At 42.4% G+C, this 24,047-nt stretch overlaps 1 protein-coding gene across 2 annotated transcripts in view; it reads left to right on the top strand.

The window, feature by feature from the left end:
- The window catches only part of lrch4 (leucine-rich repeats and calponin homology (CH) domain containing 4), a 62,255-nt gene that overhangs the window by 26,068 nt on the left and 12,140 nt on the right, over window positions 1–24,047 (top strand). The window contains exons 2-18 of one of the 2 annotated variants that reach the window (XM_046064141.1): window positions 5,307–5,451; window positions 8,539–8,668; window positions 8,971–9,076; window positions 9,400–9,646; window positions 10,939–11,035; window positions 12,491–12,602; window positions 12,759–12,862; window positions 12,977–13,029; window positions 15,846–15,998; window positions 16,323–16,391; window positions 16,582–16,636; window positions 16,756–16,816; window positions 19,442–19,543; window positions 19,626–19,723; window positions 20,702–20,839; window positions 22,001–22,078; window positions 22,463–24,034. In XM_046064141.1, the coding sequence (XP_045920097.1) occupies window positions 5,307–5,451; window positions 8,539–8,668; window positions 8,971–9,076; window positions 9,400–9,646; window positions 10,939–11,035; window positions 12,491–12,602; window positions 12,759–12,862; window positions 12,977–13,029; window positions 15,846–15,998; window positions 16,323–16,391; window positions 16,582–16,636; window positions 16,756–16,816; window positions 19,442–19,543; window positions 19,626–19,723; window positions 20,702–20,839; window positions 22,001–22,078; window positions 22,463–22,711 (1,997 nt within the window). In that variant the 3' untranslated portion in view covers window positions 22,712–24,034. Of the gene's footprint in view, window positions 1–5,306; window positions 5,452–8,538; window positions 8,669–8,970; window positions 9,077–9,399; window positions 9,647–10,938; window positions 11,036–12,490; window positions 12,603–12,758; window positions 12,863–12,976; window positions 13,030–15,845; window positions 15,999–16,322; window positions 16,392–16,581; window positions 16,637–16,755; window positions 16,817–19,441; window positions 19,544–19,625; window positions 19,724–20,701; window positions 20,840–22,000; window positions 22,079–22,462; window positions 24,035–24,047 lie in introns of those variants that run through there. The other variant, XM_046064142.1, reaches the window with a different exon arrangement.

Genomic DNA, 24,047 nt, shown 5'->3' with positions numbered 1-24,047 from the left:
AAAGAGGAAGTTGTTCCTGTCATAAACACATACACATGTACATGCTTTCTCTTTTTAACCAAGCTCATTTCTCCAGGCTAATGGTAGGTGACCCTTTTCTTAAGCCTGTCACAAAATCTGCATGGTCACCATGGTAACTCCACAGGGGTCAATCCAGGTCAGCAGAGACTTTAAAGTGGCTTGTATGGGGGATGAGGGTGTGGAGGAGTCACAAAATAAAAGTCTGCATTGTGGTTCTAGCTAGAGCTGGGCAATATGGCCAAATTGTTATCACGATAAAAAAAAAAAATTCCTCATTCGACATCCATAATTAGCAGGATAAATGTCAAATCATTATGTCTTTCTAGTTTAAAGGCTGATTTTTGCTCCTGAGTGAAAGTTGAAGAAACCAGATCATTAATTGTGGCTTCAAACTCGTGCTTAACAGTGAACCAGCGTCCGGTTCAACAGTAGTTTAGCCGACTTCATTGACAGTCAGCACCGGAGCTGAGAGCGTCGCAGCAGAGAACAGAAAAAAGTCCTGCTGGTCTCGGATTGCAAAGTTCACAGCCTGCCATGTTGTTGCTCCTGCTCTGTGTACACTGAGACAGACAAGAAATGAGCAAAATGAGCATTGACTCTGGTCTTCTCAACTGATGACTCGTCATTTTCATCATTATTATTATTATTATTATTATTATTATTATTATTATACATTAGTCAGTAGTGAGTGATTTACTCTCTACACTAAATGTGCTTTAAGAGCTGGGGACTTACAACAACCTGCACAAGTACGGCAGCCCCCTGCGTGCTTATTATTTGATGGGTATAGACAAATTGTCGTGAAAATCTTTTCAAAGTTCATTGAACCACTTAAGCCAAATGTACTGTGTGTAGGCATTTGGTCATTTCAGTCAGAAAAGTCTTTTGGTCATAGATTGAGCCTATAACAATAAGTATTTCCCAGCCTTCACTAACAGACCTTCAACCACTGTTAATTTGCCTATGTCATATGAAACCAGGCTTCGAACTGTGTACCTGATGTGAGATCCCAAATAGCCACAGTCGTCTCTCTACTCCGGACAGAGAAATCAAATCAACGAGCACAGAAGGCAAATCTAATTGGTCACTCAAGACACATTTGACAGCCACTGTAATACCAGCAGTGAACTGTCTCAGCCGGATCTTGACAAATTAGAAACAAAATGCAAGGACCAGCGTGAGTCAGCTCTGTGACCGGAAAGGATCTCTGTTCTTGTCATCGTGACATGTTGGCCCTCCTCCTCTTCATGCAGCTTTGTTGAGCTGACAGAGTTGGCTGTGGACCATGGAGCATGTCTGTTTAAAGCCAGCGTCCCGCAGTCTGAAACGCGGCAGGCCAGTGAGAGACTGGATGTTTCACGGCCCATTCCACAGCACATGCTTTTCCCATGATGCCCATAATGAGTCAGCCTGGCTTTGTTTCAACAGCTACCAAGACATCTGGGCAGAAATCTGGGGAAAGAAAGAGAGCAGGGAAAGGCTGCCCTGGACTTTTCAGCTGTTAGAGAGAGTGTGTATGTGTACTTTAATAAGACAAAATATGGGCCATCTCTGTCAAGCAAGCGTTTTTAAGGTGAAGGTAAGAAGTTTAGGATACAGCTTAAGTTTTTACTGAATTAATGTAGCCATCACAAGATGCCCAAGTTTAGGGGTGTGTGTGTGTGTGTGTGTGTGTGTGTGTGTGTGTGTGTGTGTGTGTGTGTGTACATTGTACTGAAAATATGTTAATTTGCAGTAGAAAATAAGTTCCAAAGCATCTGTTCCTTTTTAAACTGTACAGGAACTCTGAGATATCTGGCTCTCTTTTGCAACGACGGATACAGAGACTAGACAACCTCTCCATCCCCCAGACACACACATACACAAACACACACACTATTTCCACCCCCACCTTTTGTTCAGACAGCTCCCCTCCAGCTATGGGACAGTGAAGAAGGGGAGAGATGAGGCTTTAGAGCTACTGTACTGTATCTCGCCACTCTCACATTTACTGTATATACAGAAAACACACACACTCTAAACACACATTGAACACACGGCTGTTTTTATTAATGGTCCTGATAATGAAACACTTTCTTTGTTCACTCTTACATTAACATGGCTTAGTAACAAAGTATTCGTTCTGCTTTATCAAATAAATAGGTTGTTAGGTCAGTAGTTTCTGTAGCTTGATTAGGGCTGCAACTAACAATTATTTTAATCTTTTAATTAATCTGCTGATTATTTTTTTTTATAAATTATTTGGTAATAAAATGTCAACAACAGGGAATCAATCTCCTAAAACGTCTTCCGATTGCTTTTACATTCTAAAACCATAAAACATTAACTTTACTGTCACATAGGACAAAGAAAAGCTGAGATGCTGGAAATAATGAATGTGAGGCATTTCTGTTGCTTAAACGATGATCGTAATAGCTTTTCTATCCATTCTCTGTTGATCAACTGATCAAATTATTTGAACAGTTGTTTCAGCTTTAAGGTTGATGAAGAAAAATTTAGCGACCTCCAAGGAAAGCCTTAAATGAAGAGCGATACAGAGCAGAAAGAAATAACACTTTACATGGAAATGGAAGCTAAAACTGAATCCAGGATGCTAAAATATATGATGATAATGGAAAACACATTAACGCTTTCTGTACAATAAATATCTTAACAAAGCTGCTGCACAGGGTCCATCATATCTTTGAATGATACTCAATGGACCATGTCCCATTGTTACTAACCCATGTAACTGTGTAGGAACAAAAGTCATAGATTTTCTTTCTCTGAATTTCTCTGTTAAATCATCCACAATAAAAGTCCCCATAGGAGCCCTAACAAAGAGCGGAAGTGCCTCCTCCTCCAGCCCTGCTGCTTCCAACAGCAATCAATAAACAGCCATTGGGCTGTCTGCCATTGATGGACTTCTGTCTCATCCTGCTGCCAGTGAAAGCTCAGAGCTAATGGTGCTTTTTGGAATCACTGCATCTCTACAGACAATCTATTGATGCTTTATTGTGTCTGCTGCACGCTCACATTTCTTTTATCCTGCACGCAGCCTGATGTGGAGTTTAAATGATACAGATATTTGTGTAAAGAAGAGGAAATGTTGATGACAGGGTCAATACTGAGCACGCCCAGTGATTACCATCATTAGGAAAGGTGGAGGTTTGAGTAGAAGAAGCAATGCTTGGAAGGTAGAAGATGTTTGAGGGAGAGATGAAAGAAAATAAAGGCACAGAAAATAAAGATGTTTATAGACAAGCTCAGTCTGCTTATTTCTGAGCATGACATTCCCTGTGAAATGGCAGAACATCTTAATCTCCAGTAATATGATGTATTTCCAAGTGAAACAGAATATATGGGTGGAGTGTCATTTTTGAGAGAGATTTGGATCACTCAGAAGTGGCTCAGGGAGTCTTCACAGCATATGGAGTGTTGTTACATCAGAAGGCCAGCAACCTGAGGGGGTCCCTGGACCCCACTTTGAGATCCACTGAGCTAGAGAAAAGCAGCAAATGCTCACATTGTTGGACGTTCTTACTTAAAAAAATGTATCTATTAGCAGAATAAATTTCTGTTAATTGAGTTTTTGTTAAAGCTGTGAGGAAGCACATTGCATTTATCAAAGAAACATTTTTTCTCCCAATTATGACTTAATATTTCTACTAAAACTGGGACCATTGTATGATTATTAATATTCTTATTATTATTTCACAGGTATGACATCTAGTCAAGGTATGAGTCGTAGGTGACTGTAACATGTAGTGCACAGCTTGATTCCAAGTGCGGAAGTTTCAGTTAGTGTACACGGTGTATGTTTTTAGACCAGAGGATCACCGTGATGCTACACTTAAAAAGGGCAACCGTGCACTTCAGTGAACTGATTCACAGATGTCAGTTTGTAAAAGTGAAAGATGTTTCACCCTGCCGAAAGAGAAATGCTTCCTGATGCATTCGTTAGACTATTTGGTTAAAGCCCAACTGGAGAAGCAGAAAGACTGAAAGACGTCTCCTAATGAGGGACTTAAGTTAGGCTAATGAAAATGTTGTGAAACTGTGTCTGTGCCATGCTTTGATTGGGAAGGTTCATCTTTATTCTGAATTGAAATTATAATTGACTGGTGTTCATGTATCCTTCAAGATGGTTGAGAATGGCCTACATACAGAAACTCTGGAAACTGGGAAGCAGCCAACAGCAGCTATTTTTGGAAATGCTCACCCAGTTTGTTCAGAAGTGGACGGGTGTTGGCCTTGCCAAGATGTTGTCCCTGCAGTGTGGGTTCCCTTCTTGGAGCTGTTAATTTTTGCTTGGTAATTTTGGTAAATAGTGTGGATGCTGTCATATGGCACAAGGATACATCAAATATAAAACCAAAGGCGATAAAATTTCCATTAATAGTTAAGCCTAGGCTGCATTACAATCTGAAGGCAAGAGAACTGTGACAAAAAGTGCAGTAAGTGGCATCATGGGAATTTTAGGATTCAGCTTGACAATACTTTGTACTAAAAGACAGGATCTCTCAGCTTCTGCTGCTTGGATTTTTAAAACATCTGTCTCTGTAAATATTCCAGTGTTATGGAATAACTATACTAACCTTATTCTTTACTCACGCTTTTTTTTGCCTTGGAAATCTTTGTTTTTACCTCCATTCTTTGTCCTGTTGATATCAAGGGTTAAAATGATTTGTTAATTATGACATGCATTGATAAAAGCTCTCATTCTTTGTCATATTATTTTATATGGAATATTGCCATTATATGACAGTTGTTAGGGACAGGAAACATGAGGGGAAGGAGAGGCGAATGACCTGTAACAAAAGAGCACAGCTTGGTTCAAAGTGGGGAAGTTTGAGTTGGCGTGCTGGATCACCAGGATGCTCCAAAACTCACTTCTTCACAGGTTCTGAGCTTCTTTTTAGAACAGGACAACCGTGCAGATGTCTGTTTGCGAAAATGACAACATGCTTCACCCAACTTGAAGAAGAAACCTTTTCTTTCCAGTAATTCTACTCCAGAAATCACAAGAAGAATTGGAATATCTAATAGCAATATTGCAAGGCATATTGAATCAGCCCAATAAGAATTAAAATCATTTTCAGGAGCTATTTTGCTGATTCCCATTCCTTAATAAGTAATTCCAGGTGTCTGTTTATATTTTAGTTTATATTTGAAACTTTAAATATAATTTTCAGTCATTAGTTTCCACTAGCCAATATCTCATTTTCCTTTTTGTGTGGCAGCACTATGAATACTAGACAAACTGATGGATCCGTCTAATGTTTGGTCATTTTCTGTGTTGTCAGATCTGGCTAAGAACCGTCTGTGTGAGCTGCCGGAGGAGCTCTGTCAGTTCATCTCTCTGGAGACGCTGAGCCTTTACCACAATGGGATGCGTTCGCTGTCCTCCAGCCTGGGCAACCTCCAGGCCCTCACCTACCTCAACCTCAGGTAACTCAACACCATGCGCACAGTACTGGATGAGCCAGTTTGCTGGTTCTCATTGCACTGTGGCTTACATGCACAAAATTCATGGTGTGGTATGTACCTCGGTTCATTCAACAGTAGCTCATTGGTCATAATTCTTAGTGGTTGCATGTAAACACTCTATAGCGTTAGTTATTGCTGTGGCACAGTGTGACCTCTGGGAGGAGAAGGACTCTCCTTTCAGTCTAGTTTTGTCTCGTTCCGCTACTCAACACATTTGGGTGACGCCGTCGTAAATGACATGTTTGAAGTGTTTCCACACACAAACCTCACCTCATTTGAAGTCGGCATACAGTTTCATTGCCTGTTTTTCTCTGTAACTAACTGGGATAATGCTCCCATTTAATGTATTCACAGTACAGTGCAGAACTTTGGTCTCAGGGAGTCTTTTTTTTTTTTTTTTCAACAGTATGCACATAAATGCAATGTTGATGCCCAAAAAGAATACCTATTTATCTACATTTTGCAGCCTTGGCAGGAGCAGAGATCAGGTGCACTCTGACCCGGTTTGTAATGTAGGTTATAATATTGTAGTGACATTTATAGTTTTAACCATTAGTGAGTGGGCTGTTACATTTCTTGACACCGGCTCCAGTATTTTGTTCGCAGTTTGGCCCCCCCCCCACGTCTGAAATGAATCTGGCGCCCTTGTCCACACTTTCAAATGAAAGTATGGCATGTGGTTTCCCATTACCTAACGCAGGCAGTTTGTGGCCTCACATGCCTCTTCATAAAGAGAAAGAAAAGAGAGGGCACAAGAGTGAAAGAGTGTGTGAGCATAAAACATATTTACACACAAACTTAATTTGGTCTGTATTTCATTGCGGTTGCTAAATAAACAAGAACTATCGATAGATGTCTCAGCAACCCTTAGGTGGTTTCCTTCCACATATTGCATGTTCTGCTGAATGTTGAAAGTGGTGATGATAAACTTGTACTGATCTTACAGTACTTTAATTTAAAATCTGTAGAATTTTTGGAACAGGGTGTGATGAGGAATGTCAACAAAGACTCCTATAAAGTTATGGAATATATTATTCAGCATTTTCAGCTGGATAATATTGTTTCCTCGTGGCCTTGCTGTAGCCAAGTTTCATGGATCCAACTAGTCTCCAGGCATGGTGGTTGGGAACGACTAATGAGTATCACTTTAGTGAGTGTACCCATTGTTTGTAATAATCTTACATTGCACAGGAACTGTGGTAAGTACGGTAGGTCAGCCTTTAACAAGTTGGTTTGTAAAAACTCGAAAGAATAAATCCCAAGTTTTAATAAAATGTAATTCTTTAAAAGTTGGACTTTGGCACACTGCAGAGGCAGCAGTGAGCACTTTACATCACTTTCACAGTTTGCAGTTTGCAGGTGCATGACGCCTCTAAAGCGCAGCTGTTGTTTGAAAACTGGATTTGAACTTCAGTGTTTGTTTATGCTGGAGATGAAAAGAGGCTGTCCAAATCCCGTCCAAACGTTCTTACAACAACAGAACCACTCCTCACACTCACGCACTAATTTAACTGTTGCTAGGAGACCAGAACAGCCCTCCAGGTGGCTGGTAAAACAGGCTGCAAGTGTAGATTCAACGCGAATATACTGTATCACAAAGACTCAATGTACAGTACTGTGCTAAAGTTTCAGGCAGGGGTTAGACATGTCAACAGATTCTATTTATTAATTAACAAAATACAAAGTGAGTGAACAGAAGAAAACTCTAAGTCAAATCAATATTTGGTGTGACCACCGTTTGCCTTCAAACAGCATCAGTTCTTCTAGGTACACTTGCACAAAGTTTTTGGAGGACCTCAGCAGGTAGGTCGGCCCAAACATCTTGGAGAACTCCCCACAGTCCTTCTGTCTATTTATGCAGCCTCAGCTGCTTCTCTCTCTTCAAGTAATCCCAGCCAGACTCTGGGGCTCTGTGGGGGCCACACCATCACTTCCAGGACTCCTGGTTCTTCTTTAAGCTGAAGATAGTTTTTAATGACTTGCGCTGAATGTTTGGGCTCATTGTCATGCTGCAGAATAATCCCTGACGGGACTGCATGAAGAAGTATCTGGCTGTACTTCTCAGTATTAAGGAGACCATTCAGACCAAATTCCTAACTCTGTCTGCAGAAATGCAGCCTCAGACTAGCACGGAACCTCCACCATGCTTGACCGCCTGCAGACACTCATTGTTCTACCACTCTCCAGCCCTTCACTGAACAAACTGCCTTCTGCAGCCAGATATTTCAAATTTGACTCCTCAGTCCAGAGCACCTGCTGCCATTTTTCTGCACCCTACTTCTGTGTCTCTGTGAGAGTCTCTTGGCCTTGTTTCCATGAGGCTTCTTGGGCGCAAGTCTTCCATAGAGGTCACTTCTGACTGTAGATGTAGGTGTACCAGAGTCCCACTGTTTTGTGCAGCTCTGAGCTGATGTACATCTTCAGATTGAAGGGAAGGAAGCCTGATGTGTCTTTCATCTGCTGCAGCTTCAAGTTTCTTTGGCCGACCACTGCGTCTACGGTCCTCATCGTAGCCTGTTTCTTTGGACAGCACATCTGGAAACCCCTGTCTGCTTTGAAATATCTGCCTGGGAGAGAGCTTGCTGATGCAGCATAGCTACCTCGTGTCTCCTGTGCTCAGTCTTGCCACGCTGTGTGACTTTTACAGTAACCCGTGTTCAGCAGCATCACCTTGTTAGCCGAGTTTGGCTGTTCCTCACCCAGTTGTATTCCTCTTACACAGCTTTTCTGTTTCACTAATGATTGTGTTTGAAGACAAAAGGTAGTCACACCAAATATTGACATGCTTTAGATTTTTCTGTTCACTCACTTTGCATTTTGTTAGTTGATTAATATAATCTATTAACATGACTATTTTTAACATTTTATTATGCCCTCTCTTGTTACCGCAAGAAAATGTATAAGGCATGTAATGATTTTTATTGAGGTTTTAAACAAGAGTGTATCAGTGACTATGTCTTTGACACCCAATGCACCCTTGCACCTGGCCCAGATGGATGTACCTCTTAAATGACTTCCGTGTGTGTGTGCACATGCTTCTCTCCACAGTCGTAATCTTCTGTCCAGTTTACCCCCCTCGGTGTTTCAGCTTCCCCTCCTGCGAGTGCTCATCGTCAGCAACAACAAGCTGTGTTCACTGCCTGCATCCATATACGCCCTCACACACCTCCGCCAGCTGGTATGATATAACGCACTTACACTCACACACATTACTGTCTCTCATCAGCAATATCTTTCTGTGCTATAACTCTGTCAGCAACAGCTTATAGTTTAAACATCAGTCTTTTCTGTGGTAAAAGGGGGAGGAAAAAGTCAAATTCCTTGTTGGTCATAATCAAAAATGTAAAGTCTGAGTTTAAAGCAAAAGTCTCCAGATCCTTTTCTGGTGTACTTAAACATGTGAGTGGACTTACCAAACTTCTGCAGTTTTCAATGACTGGTCTTGGATCACTTTATTGTTTCTGTGTCTTCCTCTCTCAGGATGTCAGCTGTAATGAGCTGCAGTGTTTACCAGCAGAGCTCGGCCAGCTAGAGTGTCTGAGGGACTTAAACTTGAGGAGGAACCAGCTCACCTCTTTGCCTGAAGGTAAAGTCAAACCTCCTCTAGTGGTCCTGCCACTGTGACCACCTCAGCTGTATTGCTTACGTCCATCTTTTCTCTGTGCTCTTTGATGAATCCGACTAACTCTGGACTCCTCAGCAATGTCTTTGTCCCCATGAAGTGATTCTGCACGATTAATAGGATTCAATCTCTACTTTTACATGTCAACAATGACTAGAACTATCCAAACCATCACTGATTTTAATTAATGTATGTAAAAACATGAATAGTGAAGTACCAATAAGTTGAAATAGTGCCCAAATGACACTATATAACTAATAAAATGACCCTCCCTTTGCATCATCCAGAAATATCCGAGCTCCCCCTTGTTCGTCTCGATGTGTCCTGCAACCGCATTTCCCAGGTTCCCTTGTGCTACCGCCACCTCCGGCACCTCCAGAGCATCTCACTAGACAACAACCCGCTGCAGATGCCACCTGCACAGATCTGCTCCAAGGGCAAATACCACATCTTCAAGTACCTCAACATGGAGGCCTGCAAGAGGAGCCAGGAGGAGCTGGAGAGACACCTGAGGCCCACTGGATTTAACAGCTGGTGAGGAGGACAGGAGGGAGGGAGCAAGTACCTGAAGGGGTTTAAGAAAAGAAAAGGCAATGCAAGGTGGAGATGGTCAGGGAGTAGCAGAAAAGAACTACAATAAGCATTTTCTAGAATATCTTACGCCAAGTAATAAAATATTTAAGAGTGGGGGATTATATACTTTTAATTTGACAGGATTATTTCACAATGGAATTGCTTCAGACTTGTTTTTCAGCTCAGCTGTAGAGGATGCTTTCACCGTTTCAACTTTCTGGGTAAAAACACATTTGTTTCTTAGGTGAGATGAGAGGATCACTGTCAGTGTATGTACAGTGCTGCAGTCAGGTTGTGGTTAGCTTGGCATAAAGACTGGGTGTCAGGGGAAACAGCTGCCGTTGCTCTGCCCAAAATAAAAACAACAAAGCCCACCCATACATACATGAAATTAACATGCTGCATATTGTAGCTGTACACGAGTGGCAAGGCTCTGCGTAGTCGAGTTGTTCACAGACCTATAGCAAAACCTGTGATAGACCCAAAGACGCATGTTCCCAGAATGTTGAACTATTCCAGGAAAGATACATCGGGCTTTACAGAGTTTATACAGAGACAGTGGAGTCAGAAGGGAGGCCATGCTTTTGTCCACACTATTCTGCTTTTGATTTATTTATTTGCAGTAATGGACAGTGACTTGTAACAGTTTATTTGCACTTGCCATTAGTCAGGAAAAAGAAGCCTTTTACAGAACAAGAGCTAGTTCACACTTGACTACGACATTAACACAATGGAGACAGTCACTGTAAAATTTAAGTGACAGTTGGACATATGAAGAGTAATTGATGGTGGCAATTATTGCAGCTAGACATTATAATATATATAGCGTAGTTGTGAAAAAAATTGCCTCCACAATATGCACTTGAGTAAAGAGGGGAAGAAAAATGTGAACATGAGGAGAGAGGATGAATGGCAGGTGGTGCAGTAAATGTAGAATAGGGAAATGGATAATAGATGGTGATAGTTAAAGGTATGTTCACTAAGAGGAAGCAGAGATATCAAATATTTATAAACTTGAATGGACCCCTTTTAGATAGCTAGTGAGCTATTTCCATGAAATAGATAGTTTCAAGGACAGAGAGAATATTTGACAGAAGAGCTCTGAAGGAAAAAACATGAGTCACCGCCCTTTAGACCAATGAACCACTATGTAAACAGTCTGCCAACAAGACTGCTCTGTAATTGTGTGTGTGTGTGTGTGTGTGTGTGTGTTTTAACATATCCTAATGTGTGCTCTACATGTTTCCCTGCAGTCTGTCAGACCAGGAGCTGTTCACAGGTCAGTTTGGAGGGCTAGATTCTGGGTTCAACAGTGTGGACAGCGGCAGCAAACGGTGGTCTGGTAATGAGGTAAAACTACTGGACACTCACCCAGTCATTTATACACTGCCCTAACATGTGTCATGACTGACTAAATTATATGTTGGTTGTGTTAAACAGGGTGTAAACATACTCAAGCTGCATATAATATCTGATGAGCCAAAACGGTCAACATATTTGACCCCAACAGAGAGTGAATGCAATATGACATTACATGAACCACAATATGTAATGAAGGAGTGGTGATACAGTATCTCACAAAAGTGAGTACATCCCTCACTTTATTATAAATATTTGATTCTATCTTTTCATGTGACACTGAAGAAGTGACACTTTGACTACAATGTAAAGTAGTGAGTGTACAGCTTGTAGAACAGTGTAAATTTGCTGTCCCCTCAAAATAACACACAGCCATTAATGTCTAAACCGCTGGCAACAAAAGTCACCCCTAAGTGAAAATGTCCTAATTGGGCCCAAAGTGTCAATATTTTGTGTGGCCACCGTTATTTCCCAGCACTTCCTTAACCCTCTTGGGCATGGAGGTCAGCAGAGCTTCACAGGTTGCCACTGGAGTCCTCTTCCACTCCTCCATGATGACATCACAGACCTGGTGGATGTTAGAGACCTTGCGCTCCTCCACCTTCCGTTTAAGGACGCTCCACAGATGCTCAATGGGGTTCAGGTCTGGAGACGTGCTTGGCCAGTCCATCACCTTTACCCTCAGCTTCTTTAGCGAGGCAGTGCTCGTCTTGGAGGTGTGTTTGGGGTCGTTATCATGTTGGAATACTGCCCTGCGGCCCAGTCTCTGAAGGGAGGGGATCATGCTCTGCTTCAGTATGTCACAGTACATGTTGGCATTCATGGTTCCCTCAGTGAACTGTAGCTCCATAGTGCCGGCAGGACTCATGCAGCCCCAGACCAGGACACTCCCAACACCATGCTTGACACATTTGTCTTTGTCCTCCTCACCTGGTTGCTGCCACTCACGCTTGACACAATCTGAACCAAATAAGTTTATCTTGGTCTCATCAGACCACAGGACGTGGTTCCAGTGATCCATGTCCTTAGTCTGCTTGTCTTCAGCAAACTGTTTTCCGGGCTTTCTTGTGCATCATCTTTAGAAGAGGCTTCCTTCTGGGACGACAGCCATGCAGACCAGTTTGATGCAGTGTATGGTCTGAGCACTGACAGGCTGTACTGCTGTATGGTCTTGTGGTCTTGGCCACCGTGCTGCAGCTCAGTTTCAGGGTCTTCGCAATCTTCTTATAGCCTAGGCCATCTTTATGTGGAGCAACAATTTTTTTTTTTTGGTCCTCAGAGTTCTTTGCCCTGATGAAGTGTGAGAGCGAGAACACCAAATTTAACAGAAGAAATACAACAAATAGAAATAAAAGAACAAATACAGCCTACCCGTCGACGGTGTTAACAATCGACTACATATAAAAGCCTCAGTGACTGTATCTGCGTGTCTGTCTGTGTGTCCAGTCAGCAGATGACTTCTCAGAGCGTTCCCTTCGCATGGCCGAGGTCAGCAGAGACCAGAGGAATCTGGAGGAGGAGGAAGAGGAGGATGGATCTCCTCTGGAAGCTAACAAGGGTGAGGAGGGACATGCCTACTCTAATTCAGTGTTCTTCATGTAATGAAGCGTGTTGAACCGTGTTCTGTATGTTTCTGTTTTTCCAGCCACAAAGGTTTCAGAAATAGTAGATTTGTTAGCACATTTAGAGAAAATCTTCTCCATTCTCTTTGCAGTGAATGGAGAGGCTGAGCATGTGGACTTCATCGACAGCAGCGTGACAGAGGAGGAGGAGATCAGGATAGATCCACCCACACCTCCTCTCACAGCACCTTCTCTGGTACCACTCTTTCAGACCGATCAGCAATTGTGTCAGATCCTCTTGTTGCTCAACATCTTGCCTCATATGTTATCTTAGAACAGGGAAGTTATTCAATGTGTCATTTATTTCCAGGAACCAAAGGAGAGCTATTCACTGCCCCAAACCCAGGACTCAACAATAAGCAGGTAAGTCCTACTGTAAAAGATACCCTTTGCAAGGCAGTGCTACTATTTAGCAGAATAAACCAGAGCACGTATTTTAGCACAAAACAGGAATATTGGTTTGCAGAGTCACTCCAGATGAATTTTAGATGGAGTGAAAACACAGCTGGAAGTCTCAAGGTGTTGTCTGGATGTAGCTTGGTACTGTAGTGCCAAGCCAGATCTTTAGACTGTGTGCGCTGACTCTTTAAAGCACAAAGCTACATAATGATTTAAAGGATAAAACGGGAATATCAGTTCAAAGTTCAAAATAGGAAAATTGTGTTTCAGCATAAAACTGGAAGAGCAAAGGATGTCAGAGTTTCAGATGGTGAAAGGAGTAATAGGTGATCGAAAACTATTACTGCCAATTTGTTAATCCTCTTCTGTGAGGGGGGAGGAAGGACCAGAAGAACAAGGGTTGATGAGAAGTGCCTCAGTTTTCCGTAACACCAGTGGTGTTTGACACCGGTAATGACCTCCTCCAAGGTCTCGTTTGTTTACAGTTCTTGTGCCAAGTTATTCCAGGATATCTGAACAGCATTTACGTAGCACCTTTAATTCTACTCAGCTGGTTTCTGTGTTCTTCATCGAAGCTCAGCAGTGTGTTGGTTTCTGGTTACTAGAGTTACAAAGACCGACAAGGTTTCTCTCTCTCTTTTCCTTCCTTGTTTTACAGGGTCACTTTACAGCGTATTTGAAGAGCTGGGAAAGTCAATAGGCTAGAGTTCCCATTACTTACAGTGTTAGTCACTCTCTGCCCCTCAAACTCTGCCCGTTGAGTGCTTGTGGGCGCCGTTATCTTGGAAGGTTTACAGTTTTCACTCACTGACTCGCCCAGTTTTTACTTTTATTACAATGTGGCAACATTAAGCTGATCTAAAACAAAGCATGCCAGAGGGAGTGTAAGAGCAAAATGAGATGCCAGTAATATCTGTGCTGAAGCAATTGGTCGATAAATTTGCAAATGAAATCGACACAGCTAAATGGAGTGCAGCCATTGACCACTGTTTCTCCAGTTGGAAAAACATTTGACCAGTCAAAACTTTGTAGGCGGGGATCAGGAATAGAGACGTCACCTTTCTGTGCCACAGCAGGAAAAAAGGCTACATCCATGAAACATTGCTACAGATGGCAAGCATGGATGAGATGTTGTAAGTCAAACAGAAATTGCATGAAATCAGTCTAAAGGAATGACCATCCATCTATCTATCGTCAACCGCTTATCTGGCGTACAGGGTCGGGGGGGCTGGAGCCAATCTCAGCTGACATCGGGCGAAAGGCGGGGTACACCCTGGACACGTTGCCAGTCCTTCGCAGGGCTACGCATAGACAGACAACCAGTCACACTCACACCTAAGGACAATTTAGGGTCAACCTAGGCACATGTCTTGGCCACAGGGCTATCCACCAGACCACTGTGCCGCCCTAAAGGAATGACGTGGAACAAAATAGCAGTCTGATTACAGACACAGGCTCCTATATTAAAACGTCCTTTTTTTTAATCCCCATGTTTTCCTTTCCATGTAGTGTCGTCGTCGGCAGCAGCCACATTCACAGCCCTGTTTGTGCTGCAGCCCAGCAGGCGGCTTTTTATCATGCTGCTCTGTTGTTCCATAACCAAGATAGCTACATTGTTGAGATTTATTTCCCAGCAGCCCCCTTGGCTACATATTAATATGGGATGCAGGGCCATTGTTCTCAGCCTCTGGAGGAACAAGCAGCATGCACCATTGTTCTGAATCTTTGAGTTTTATCAACTGGTCTCGGGCCAAATTACTAACATTTATTCAGCGCTCAGACCCTCCACAAGCCTCATATACAGTACATGATTTCAATGTGGTACCGGGACTGCCAGTCTGTTGTTTCTGACTTTTGAGGAGGAAGACCAAGTTCAGCTGTTGGACAATCTTGTATCGCCTCTACAAACACAACACTTCCGACCATCGTGTATCTTGAACAAACGGATGTTCTAAATCTTGGCTTCCATCGCTTCCTTTGGGACTTCTAAGAATAGAATACAGGGACCTAATATGGAAACTAAACACAGTTTGTAAACAGACTTTTACTAGATAAAATGTCTAGATAAAACATCTATCAAATCTGCTGTTTTATTTTGAGTTTCTATTCTTAAGCTTTTATCTGCTCTCACTTTTAGTTGTCAGACTGGCTGGAACCTCGTCAGTGTACAATCTTCACCCAATGTGGTACATAGAATATTTGGATTGTCATGCATAAAACCAAATGGATAAATATTTACTACAACTTGAACAAAATCTGTTTTCAGTGTGGTGGTGGTCTAGGGCCCATTTCCCAAAAACTGCCATAACTTGTGTGCTGTGTGTGTTGTGCTGTTAATCAAGTTTGTTCGACGGGGCTAGTAAAAATGGTTTCATGTAGCCTGTAACAAGTTGGGCTCCTTTTTGTATCATTTGGCCGTTTCCCCTAATGAACAGTTAAAGGCTAAATTCCAGTTAGTCTGGCTCTGTCTCTCCTCAGTGCTTTGAATCCTGTAGGCTCATGCCTAGTAACTGACAGCCGGTGACCTACAGAACCAAATGCAATTTCAGCTTATTTTAGCTAGGCTCTGAAATAAAAAACTCTGTTTATATAATTGAAGACTTCTTTGACTTGTATTCAGTCAGGGAACATAACAGGAAGATTCGTCCCAGGATATTTATCAGCCAAATCAGGCAACAGCGACTCCAAATGAACTGATAAAAATGTGTGGAATTTCACTTTGTCTTATTTGCCTCATTGGTCTTCTTCTAACTCTTTTCCTCATTCTTTTTCCTTTCTAGGTCTAGCCTCGATGTGGTGGTGGGCCCCCCATCATCAACCTCATCCTCTCCCCTGTCCCCCTCCAGCCCCACGCTGGAGGAGCGGAAGAGGCCGGGCACCCTGTTCATCTGGCAGGAGAGAGAGCGTCTGCAGCAGCAGAGAGAAAAGGCCAGGTAAATCCTTACATACACAATGTTTTCACCTGTGCTGATTACATTTATTATCAAATTTTATTTTGAGGGAAATGTTTGTCATAAAGGGTTGAAATTCATTTGATGCCATCTTAATTAAGGGAGAAGTGCATGAATGGTTTGGACACAGACGTCACATGACATTAGCAACCATAATGTAACTCTCAAACTGGAACACAGCCTGAACATGAGCGTTTTCTAAGTTGGCCTGTTCAGAGCAGCTTGTGTTCCACACATACAGTAAGGAACTGCTCTCTGTCTTTCTCATATCTAATTATACTCTCTCCAAAACTCTTAATTTTGCAGTTTGCTGAAGTCATCCTCCAAAGCAGGAAGTCTTGCAGCCACCGCACCATCGACAGGAAGTAGCTCGGCGTAAGTAAGGGCTGTTGAACAGATCAAACATACAGCAGTGCGACAGCAGAGAGACACGTGACATAAAGTGACTTAAAAGTAAAACTCACATCCATTCATTCATCCATTTCCTCAAATGGAGGGAGGCTAGAGGGTGTGGGAAGTGTTGGTTTTCTGTAGTGAGCAAACGTCAGTGTCTGTCTCCCCCTAGTGGTGCATCTCCAGAGAACAGCAGCTCTAACTCAGGCCTTCGGCAGCGATGTGCAGTGAGTAGCAGCCGTTATTCCTTCAGTAAATACAGCTGAGAGATGCACAGCATGCGCATAGCGTGTGTCTCCGTTGATGAAAATCTTATCAGATTTTTAACAGTTTCTTTTTTTATTAGAGCGCTGACCAGATGAGCACAGTGTGTACAACACTTCTACAGCGTTCCAGCAGCAGAACAGGTACCACACACACACACACACACACACACACACACACACACACACACACACACACACACACACACACACACACACACACACACACTTGTTTTTAAAATTATTTAAATCTAAACATGCAGTAGCTTATTATTATTTTAATTTTATTACATATTGCAGGAGGTGCTGTAGCTAAGCTATTATTTCCCGCCCACAGACAGATTCAGTCACTATGACAACCACTGATATTTACAGTGTAAACATGACCGATGAAGGCATTGCTGCTGTTTCAAGCTGTGGGTTTTGCCAACTTACACCTGTGACGTTATTATACAACTGAGCCATCATTGTTTCCTAACACCTCTGCCGGTCTGAACCGGAGAAACGCTACACTTCTGAAGCGGTGCCCAAGGCAAATACAACTGTGTGTAACCTTAGCAACAAAACTAACGATTCACATTACCTTATGAGTCGACTTACTGGTGACTAACGTCGCGTAATGGTGAAAATATTGCTCTAAGAAAATGTAGGTAAAAAGATATTGCACTGGAATGTAATCAGTGAGTTAGAATCATTTAAAAGAAATTAGAGAAGACCTGTACAGTCTGCTAGAGGGCAGGAGACTGAACAGGTGGTGACCAGGATGGGATGGAGTCCCTCTGCAGACATCTGCTGTCTGCCGCTGAACAGCCAGCATATAGACTGTGATGCAGTACACCAGTACACTTTCCATCATGGAGTGGTAGAAGGCCACCAGCATTCTCAAAAGCTGCTGGGTCTTTTTTACCGCCGTCGTGTTTGTAGACCAGGACAGATCCTCTGGGATGTGAGTTCCAAGAAAATTGAAAGAGGAAACCCTCTGCACACGATCCCCGTTGATGTAGAGTGGGGCAGGGTCCACTCTGTGCCTCCTGTAGTCAGTTAGTTTTTTTGGTTTTGCTGGTGTTGAGTGCCAGCTTGTTCATAGAACACCACTCTGAACTACAGTGCCAAGAAATAGTAAGTGAAGCCTGTGCACTTTTTTCCATAATTTAGTCATTAATTGGGGCTCTGACCTTCTTAAAAGTCACAATAATGGAAAGCTACATCTGTCTCAAATAGAAAGGGAGTTTTACTAACCAGTTCAACCTTATTTTACAGCAGTGACCTGAACCAAAATGTGTTGATCACTTCTCCACATTGGCCAGGATTTCCCTATTCAAAACTGTTCACTTATATTGATATTTCAGGAACGGCTCCTTTCAGTTCCTGTCACAGAATCTCATTTGATTTGAGGCCAAGATTGACCTTAACATTCTGAAACATTACTTTTCTTATGTATTCGCATTTTATTTTCAGGGCCATTTTTGTGCATTGAGCATCAGATGACTAACAGGTAGCTGAAGGTTTTCTACATTTGAGTGCATTGTTTCCTCAGTGAGTAATGGTTGTTCGGGCCCAGTGGCATGAAGATCCATACTTTATGTGTCACCTTTGCTTTTATGCTTTTATGGTTGGCGATCTATTATTTTGTTTAGCTTTATTAACCCAAAGTGTTTTGCAAACAAATATTGTGTTTTCTATCAAGTTTTCACGTAACCTCGTCCCGGTGACGTAATGGAGCATTCAGGCCAATTTGAGATGTACAGTGTCGCTGGGCTATCTTAAGGGAGAGCCATGCTTTCCTCCTCTAGCGTTGCCCTTCCATGATCACCATTTATTTTTATTTTTTTTCTTACTGCCGAGACATTAATCACAACCTCAGTGACTCTGAGATATTTAGACAGGTTACCTGGAACCCAAGGCTTCTCTTCCACCTTTTTGCTGTCGTGTTTGTTCAGAGCAAGGCTCAACTAACCACTAACTACAGTTTCATTTTACATTGATAGGAAAGTCTGACTTGTAGTCTCTTTTTATAGGTACTTTGTGAAGGTGTTCAAACATTATTTAATAAATATAGACATAGATTGTATCTGGCTAATATAGTGACTTTGATTAAGGTCAGAGCACATTTTATGACATTTATGAATTCTGCATAAATGTAGGTAATACCAGAGGGCTCACTTTCTTACTTTGGTAAGTTCAGTTAGTGATGAAACAATAACGGACTTGAAAAGAGAAGAACATACAACAGAGGTGTTTCACACAACCACCTTCACTGCTCTGGGCTTTTCTTCACCTCACGTATTTTCTGCTGTCAATAACGGCAATTGTAGTGAATTTTCACTGACCAACTTACTAGTGCTTGATAGTGAACCTCAGTACTTTAGGGACCAGCCAAACTGTGCCCCAGCTGAATATAAAAAAAACTGCTACAGCACCAAAGGTTGGCATCAAATGCTTTGTTTAGATTTGTAGAAGTAAAGCTAAGGTGTCCTTTGTCCTCTGATGCACTGCAGAAGTTTTGCTCTTTACGTTGAATGAAAAGGTGAAGTAGTAGTGTATTATCTGTGTTATTTTGATCGTGAAACTTCCCTCTTCTAAACGGTGGCCTGACCATATTTACACAAGTTCACACTTAGCTGCTCTTCCGTGAGCTTTCAACCCCATCCTCATTGTACGTCTGTCCTTTCATGTCATATAAATTGAATGGTATGCAAATGTGTAGTATGAGCGTATCTCCTTACATCTTACATACACCTGTAACATTGAGCTGAATGTTTGTGCCAGATGTCCCGTCCTCCCCGAAGACTTCCCCTCCACCCGGCCAGGCACAGAAACCCAACAGCTTCCTGTTCCGCACGTCCTCCCGCAGCAACGTCAGACCCACAGGTACACAAACAACACAACGCACACCCTTTCCGCCTTCACTCAGTGCTGCAGAAATGTTCCAACGTCTTTGTCTTTTTGTCAGGGTCCATCTTTACTCTTGGTGAGTCTGGCAGAAGTGAGTCTCGCACGATGTTGCGCTCTCCGAAAGAGGAGAGACAAGACATCAAACAGCTACGCAAGGTAAACATGTACAGAAAACTAGTGGTGTGATGAGATCTCGTGCCACGTCTCGTCGAGGTGAAAAGCTGTCTCGTGATATCAGCATGACAGACTGTGAGGGTGAAATCAGCATAGAAGATGCCCCCGCCACATTTAAATAAATACTTTGTGTGGGAGCATTTCGGGTACCAAGTGGAAACAAGAAACGTTGACTGAGTGACGGACAAGACACGCACAATCTGTCAGCAAGATTTCAAAATGCACCTGCATTGTTTTGCATTTTGTGACTTTCAGGCGAATAAAATACATTTCTTAAAAATAGTTTTAAAATAACATCTTGTCTCGTTCTCCTGAACCCAATATCATGGATCACCTTGTCTCGTGAGCTTAGTGTTCCGTCACACCCCACATTACCTGCGCTCCAAAGAACAAAAGGTGGGGCAGGACATGACCAGTCTCTAATGTAAGAAACAACCTAAAGTTGTAATGAACAAATTCAAATTTAACATGAAAACCAAAATATATGGTGATGACAAACATATGTATTATTCCTTATTAAACTCTTGATTTTCCAACTTTGATTTCACCTGAAACTCCTGAAGATTTACTGAAAGCTACGTAAGACGACCTGTGACTAACAAAGGTCATCTGACCGCAATGTAGCTTTCAGTAAATGTACCATAACTACAGTATATATAGTGAGGGAGGTTCTCTTTTTATTTTCTCCTCAAACACCCCTGTGGTGTGTGTTGTAAACGTTTATGTTAATTAAATAACTGTGACAGTCTCACACATACTCTATATCGGCGTCTTCTCACAGTTTGAAGATGTGAGATGCTTAAAGATAGAATTGAATTTGTGTGATGTTTCTACACACATATGCAAAACATCATCGTTATTTTAGTTTGAATAGTTCTGCAGCATATATGCTGCGTAAGAAGCTTTTTAATGCTGACTAGAATAATAATCTAACATAATGCTGTCTGTCTCCCTCCTCAGACTTTGGAGTCTCGGCTGAAGATCACTCTGCCGGAGGATCTGGGCGAGGCCTTGTCTAACGGCACCACCCTCTGCCAGCTGGTCAATCAGATTCGACCACGCTCTGTGTCAATCATCCACATTCCCTCCCCAGCAGTGGTGAGTCTGTCCTTCTGCCTTTTAATGATCACACAGTTCCTCTGTTGAGAAGGATCAAGACACCAAACAGCAGTGATGGTGTTCTTCTCACGTTTGTTGGATAGTTTAAACAATAAAATTCTTGATTTGGTAACTGCAGGTTCAAAAAAAGGCTGTGTAACTTTTAAAAGAAGAAATAACACATTCTCTCTCTTACAAATGAAAAGTTAATTCCTTACTTGGACAGGTCTGACCAGTAGCTTATAGTGGCTAATGTTAGCAAGCTTTAGATAGACATCTCTGTGTATCTGACATTACTGAGTCTGTTTGCTGAGTTTGATTCTTCTCTACTAGTGCTACTGTTACACTACATTAACTACTAAGTTATTGACTCAATAGTAGAAAGTTATGGCCTTTATCCTGTGGCAACTGTTGTACAGTCTCAGATTGAACTTGGTGTTCAAGGTGTTTGTGTGCACAAATGAATGTTCCCAAAATACTTTCTCTCAAATGAATAGTTTGTGTGCATGGAACATAACGTTAAATGATGTTGGTACATTTCAACATTCACCATAAATAAAGGACAGTTTTCAAGTAACGGTCTCAAATAAGAGCAAGGGGTGTGATCAGCAGAGACAAATAAAGACTGGTTACTAATAAAAATAAACAAATATAATAATGTAATAAAAATAGTAAGACTTTAAGCTGTGAAGTTTCTATCAGCGAAACTCAAACATTTCTGCATATGTTCCACATGTACAGCCTGCCAGGAACAGGAGGGATTCTGACTTTTGAGCCGCTAACAGCTTTTAATGTGAAACATTTGTGCAGAAAGTGACAACTTTCACCAGTGGTAGCTTATAAATGGAAGTGGCTGAAAGTCATTAGTTATGTTAAAAAGAGATACTGAGTGCAGCAGAGTGGTGAGTACGACTCATCATTAATTAGTGTTGTGGTCAACGCGTAACCATGGAGGAAATGTTGAGTTTTCATTTGCAACAGCAAATGAAAATAGGGAGGCTTCATACTAACATCAAATATATTTTTCTCTGCAGCTGAGGTAATAACAGCAGCTATTTTAGAATGCATGACACCCTAATCCCAACTAATGATAACTGTTCGAACAAAGCAGTAACTTCACTCCAGCGTGACCTAAATGTGGTTGCCTGATGTTATTTTCAGCCAAAGCTGAGCTCAGCAAAGTGTCGACTCAACGTGGAAAACTTCATTGCTGCTTGTCGCAAGCTGGGAGTCCCTGAGGTAAGGACCATGTCTCATTCTCCTTCCTGCCCAGCCAACTCGTGCACATTTTGATACGGCCGAATCTAATGTTGTTTCTTCAGAGCAGCTCACTGTTTAAAAGCGCAGTTGGTTGAAACAGAATTTTTCATGTGCTTTAAGCCCAGTTGTGTTGCTATATTATTCCTGTCAGGGCTGGACTGACGTGTGTGTTTGAAGGCTTTTTGTCCTGACGGGAATCACATTTTCAATCAAATGCCAGATTCTGGCTCATATATCAGTCCAACCCTAACTCTGCTTTGTCCTTCTCTTGTCTTATAGTTATAACAATATAACTACTTGTATTTTCCGTGTGTGTGTGTGTGTGTGTGTGTGTGTGTGCGCGCCTGCCTGTGTCCTGTCCAGAGGGACGTGTGTGTGTGCTCTGATGTGCTTCTGTGCAAGCTGCCCGCTGTGCTGCGCTGTGTGACGGCCCTGCTGGCCGTGGAGGGGGGGGAGACGGCGGAGGACCAGTCCCCCCGCCACTCCTCGCCTTCGTCGTCATCGTCCTCGTCCTCCTCTTCCTCCTCCTCGCTGCTGTCCACAGATTTCCTGCTCTTCTACTGTGCCGCCATGGCCCTGCTCTACGTCCTCTACTGCTACCTGCTCACCTAGAGGGGCCACACACATCACACATTACTTATATATTCACACGACTGTCCAGCTGCTGAACACACACACACACACACACATGCGGCTACAGTTGTAGAGTTTGAGGCTAGCACACACAGTTGTCATCTCAGACATGACTCAGCAGTGAGTTTGTGTGTGTGTGTGTGTGTGAGTGTTTTCAGTACCCTTCATGGCTGTAGAGCAGCTGTCCCAGGAGTGTCTGTTGACTGTCCACAGCTGCACTGGTTGGATGTTAGAGCAATAGAGAGCATTCAGCCGAGCACCTTTAAGCCACAAACAGAATACACTACAGAGCCACAGCTCTTCATTTAGACACTTAGAGGAATAGAAAGCACTACACTGATGGACAAATACTGTTTGGGAGCAATTAAACAGAGAAATGCCTTAGCTTAGTTTAGCCCTCACTCTGTAACGCACAGCACGTTTGGAGGAGATGTGAGGTTTTGGTCTAAGGCAGAGCTGCCCCACAGGCAGAAACAATCTCATTGGTTGAGACATGAATGGGCGGAGCAAAGGAACCACACCCTCAGTTGAATCCCAGGGACACACTATCCCTGCACGGCCATAGACAAACAGCTGCAGCGGGAGCTTCATTAATGGTGTACTTGCGTGCTTGGCGTGTACATGGAAGGTTGTAGCCACTAAGGAGCTGATCAGGCCCCGTCATTCCTGGCTTACACCTGAATACCTTGAGAATTTCTAATTCGGCACATTGTAAAAATCCCCAAACATGGTGACACTTGAGGTGATTACTGTATTGTTAATGTTGGGACCACAGCAGAAAAGGCACACGAGGGAACAAGCCCTTGAAACTTCATTCACAGATTTTTATTTTTTGACCACTAGCTCTGGTTTGGGCTTCACCAACTCTTGAGAAAAACATGTCTCTTTAGCTGCTAAATGCTTCACTATGTTCACTATAATGCCCCCTCTCATTTCATACCTAATCCCCAAGTTAGTCAAACAGGTTTTGAAGAGAAAAGAAAGTTATAAACATCCATCACAGTTTACAGATTAACCTCCCTAACATTAGTACATTGTATGCTTTTTAGTGTGTATGGAATTGGGAAACCGTGATAAATCTCAGGAGGTCAACAGACTAGTTAAATAGCTTACCTAAATGCTGAAGTTACTAGTTATTACAAAATGCAGTTAGCTAACATAAATATTCTTTCTCAGCATCACCCAGCCGGAGGGTCTGTGGTTCTTTAGCTCTGCTCACCAAGTTTAAACTTGAGATTATCTGCGTTCACAGCAGCTCCACCTCTGACACATATTCAGACTCGTACTCCAGTCTGCGCGTTTGCCTCTCATCCTG

Source organism: Micropterus dolomieu, linkage group LG12, assembly GCF_021292245.1.
Source record: "Micropterus dolomieu isolate WLL.071019.BEF.003 ecotype Adirondacks linkage group LG12, ASM2129224v1, whole genome shotgun sequence".
NCBI lineage: Eukaryota > Metazoa > Chordata > Actinopteri > Centrarchiformes > Centrarchidae > Micropterus > Micropterus dolomieu.
Note: the sequence above shows the minus strand (reverse complement) of the source record. Positions and strands in the feature narration are given on the sequence as shown.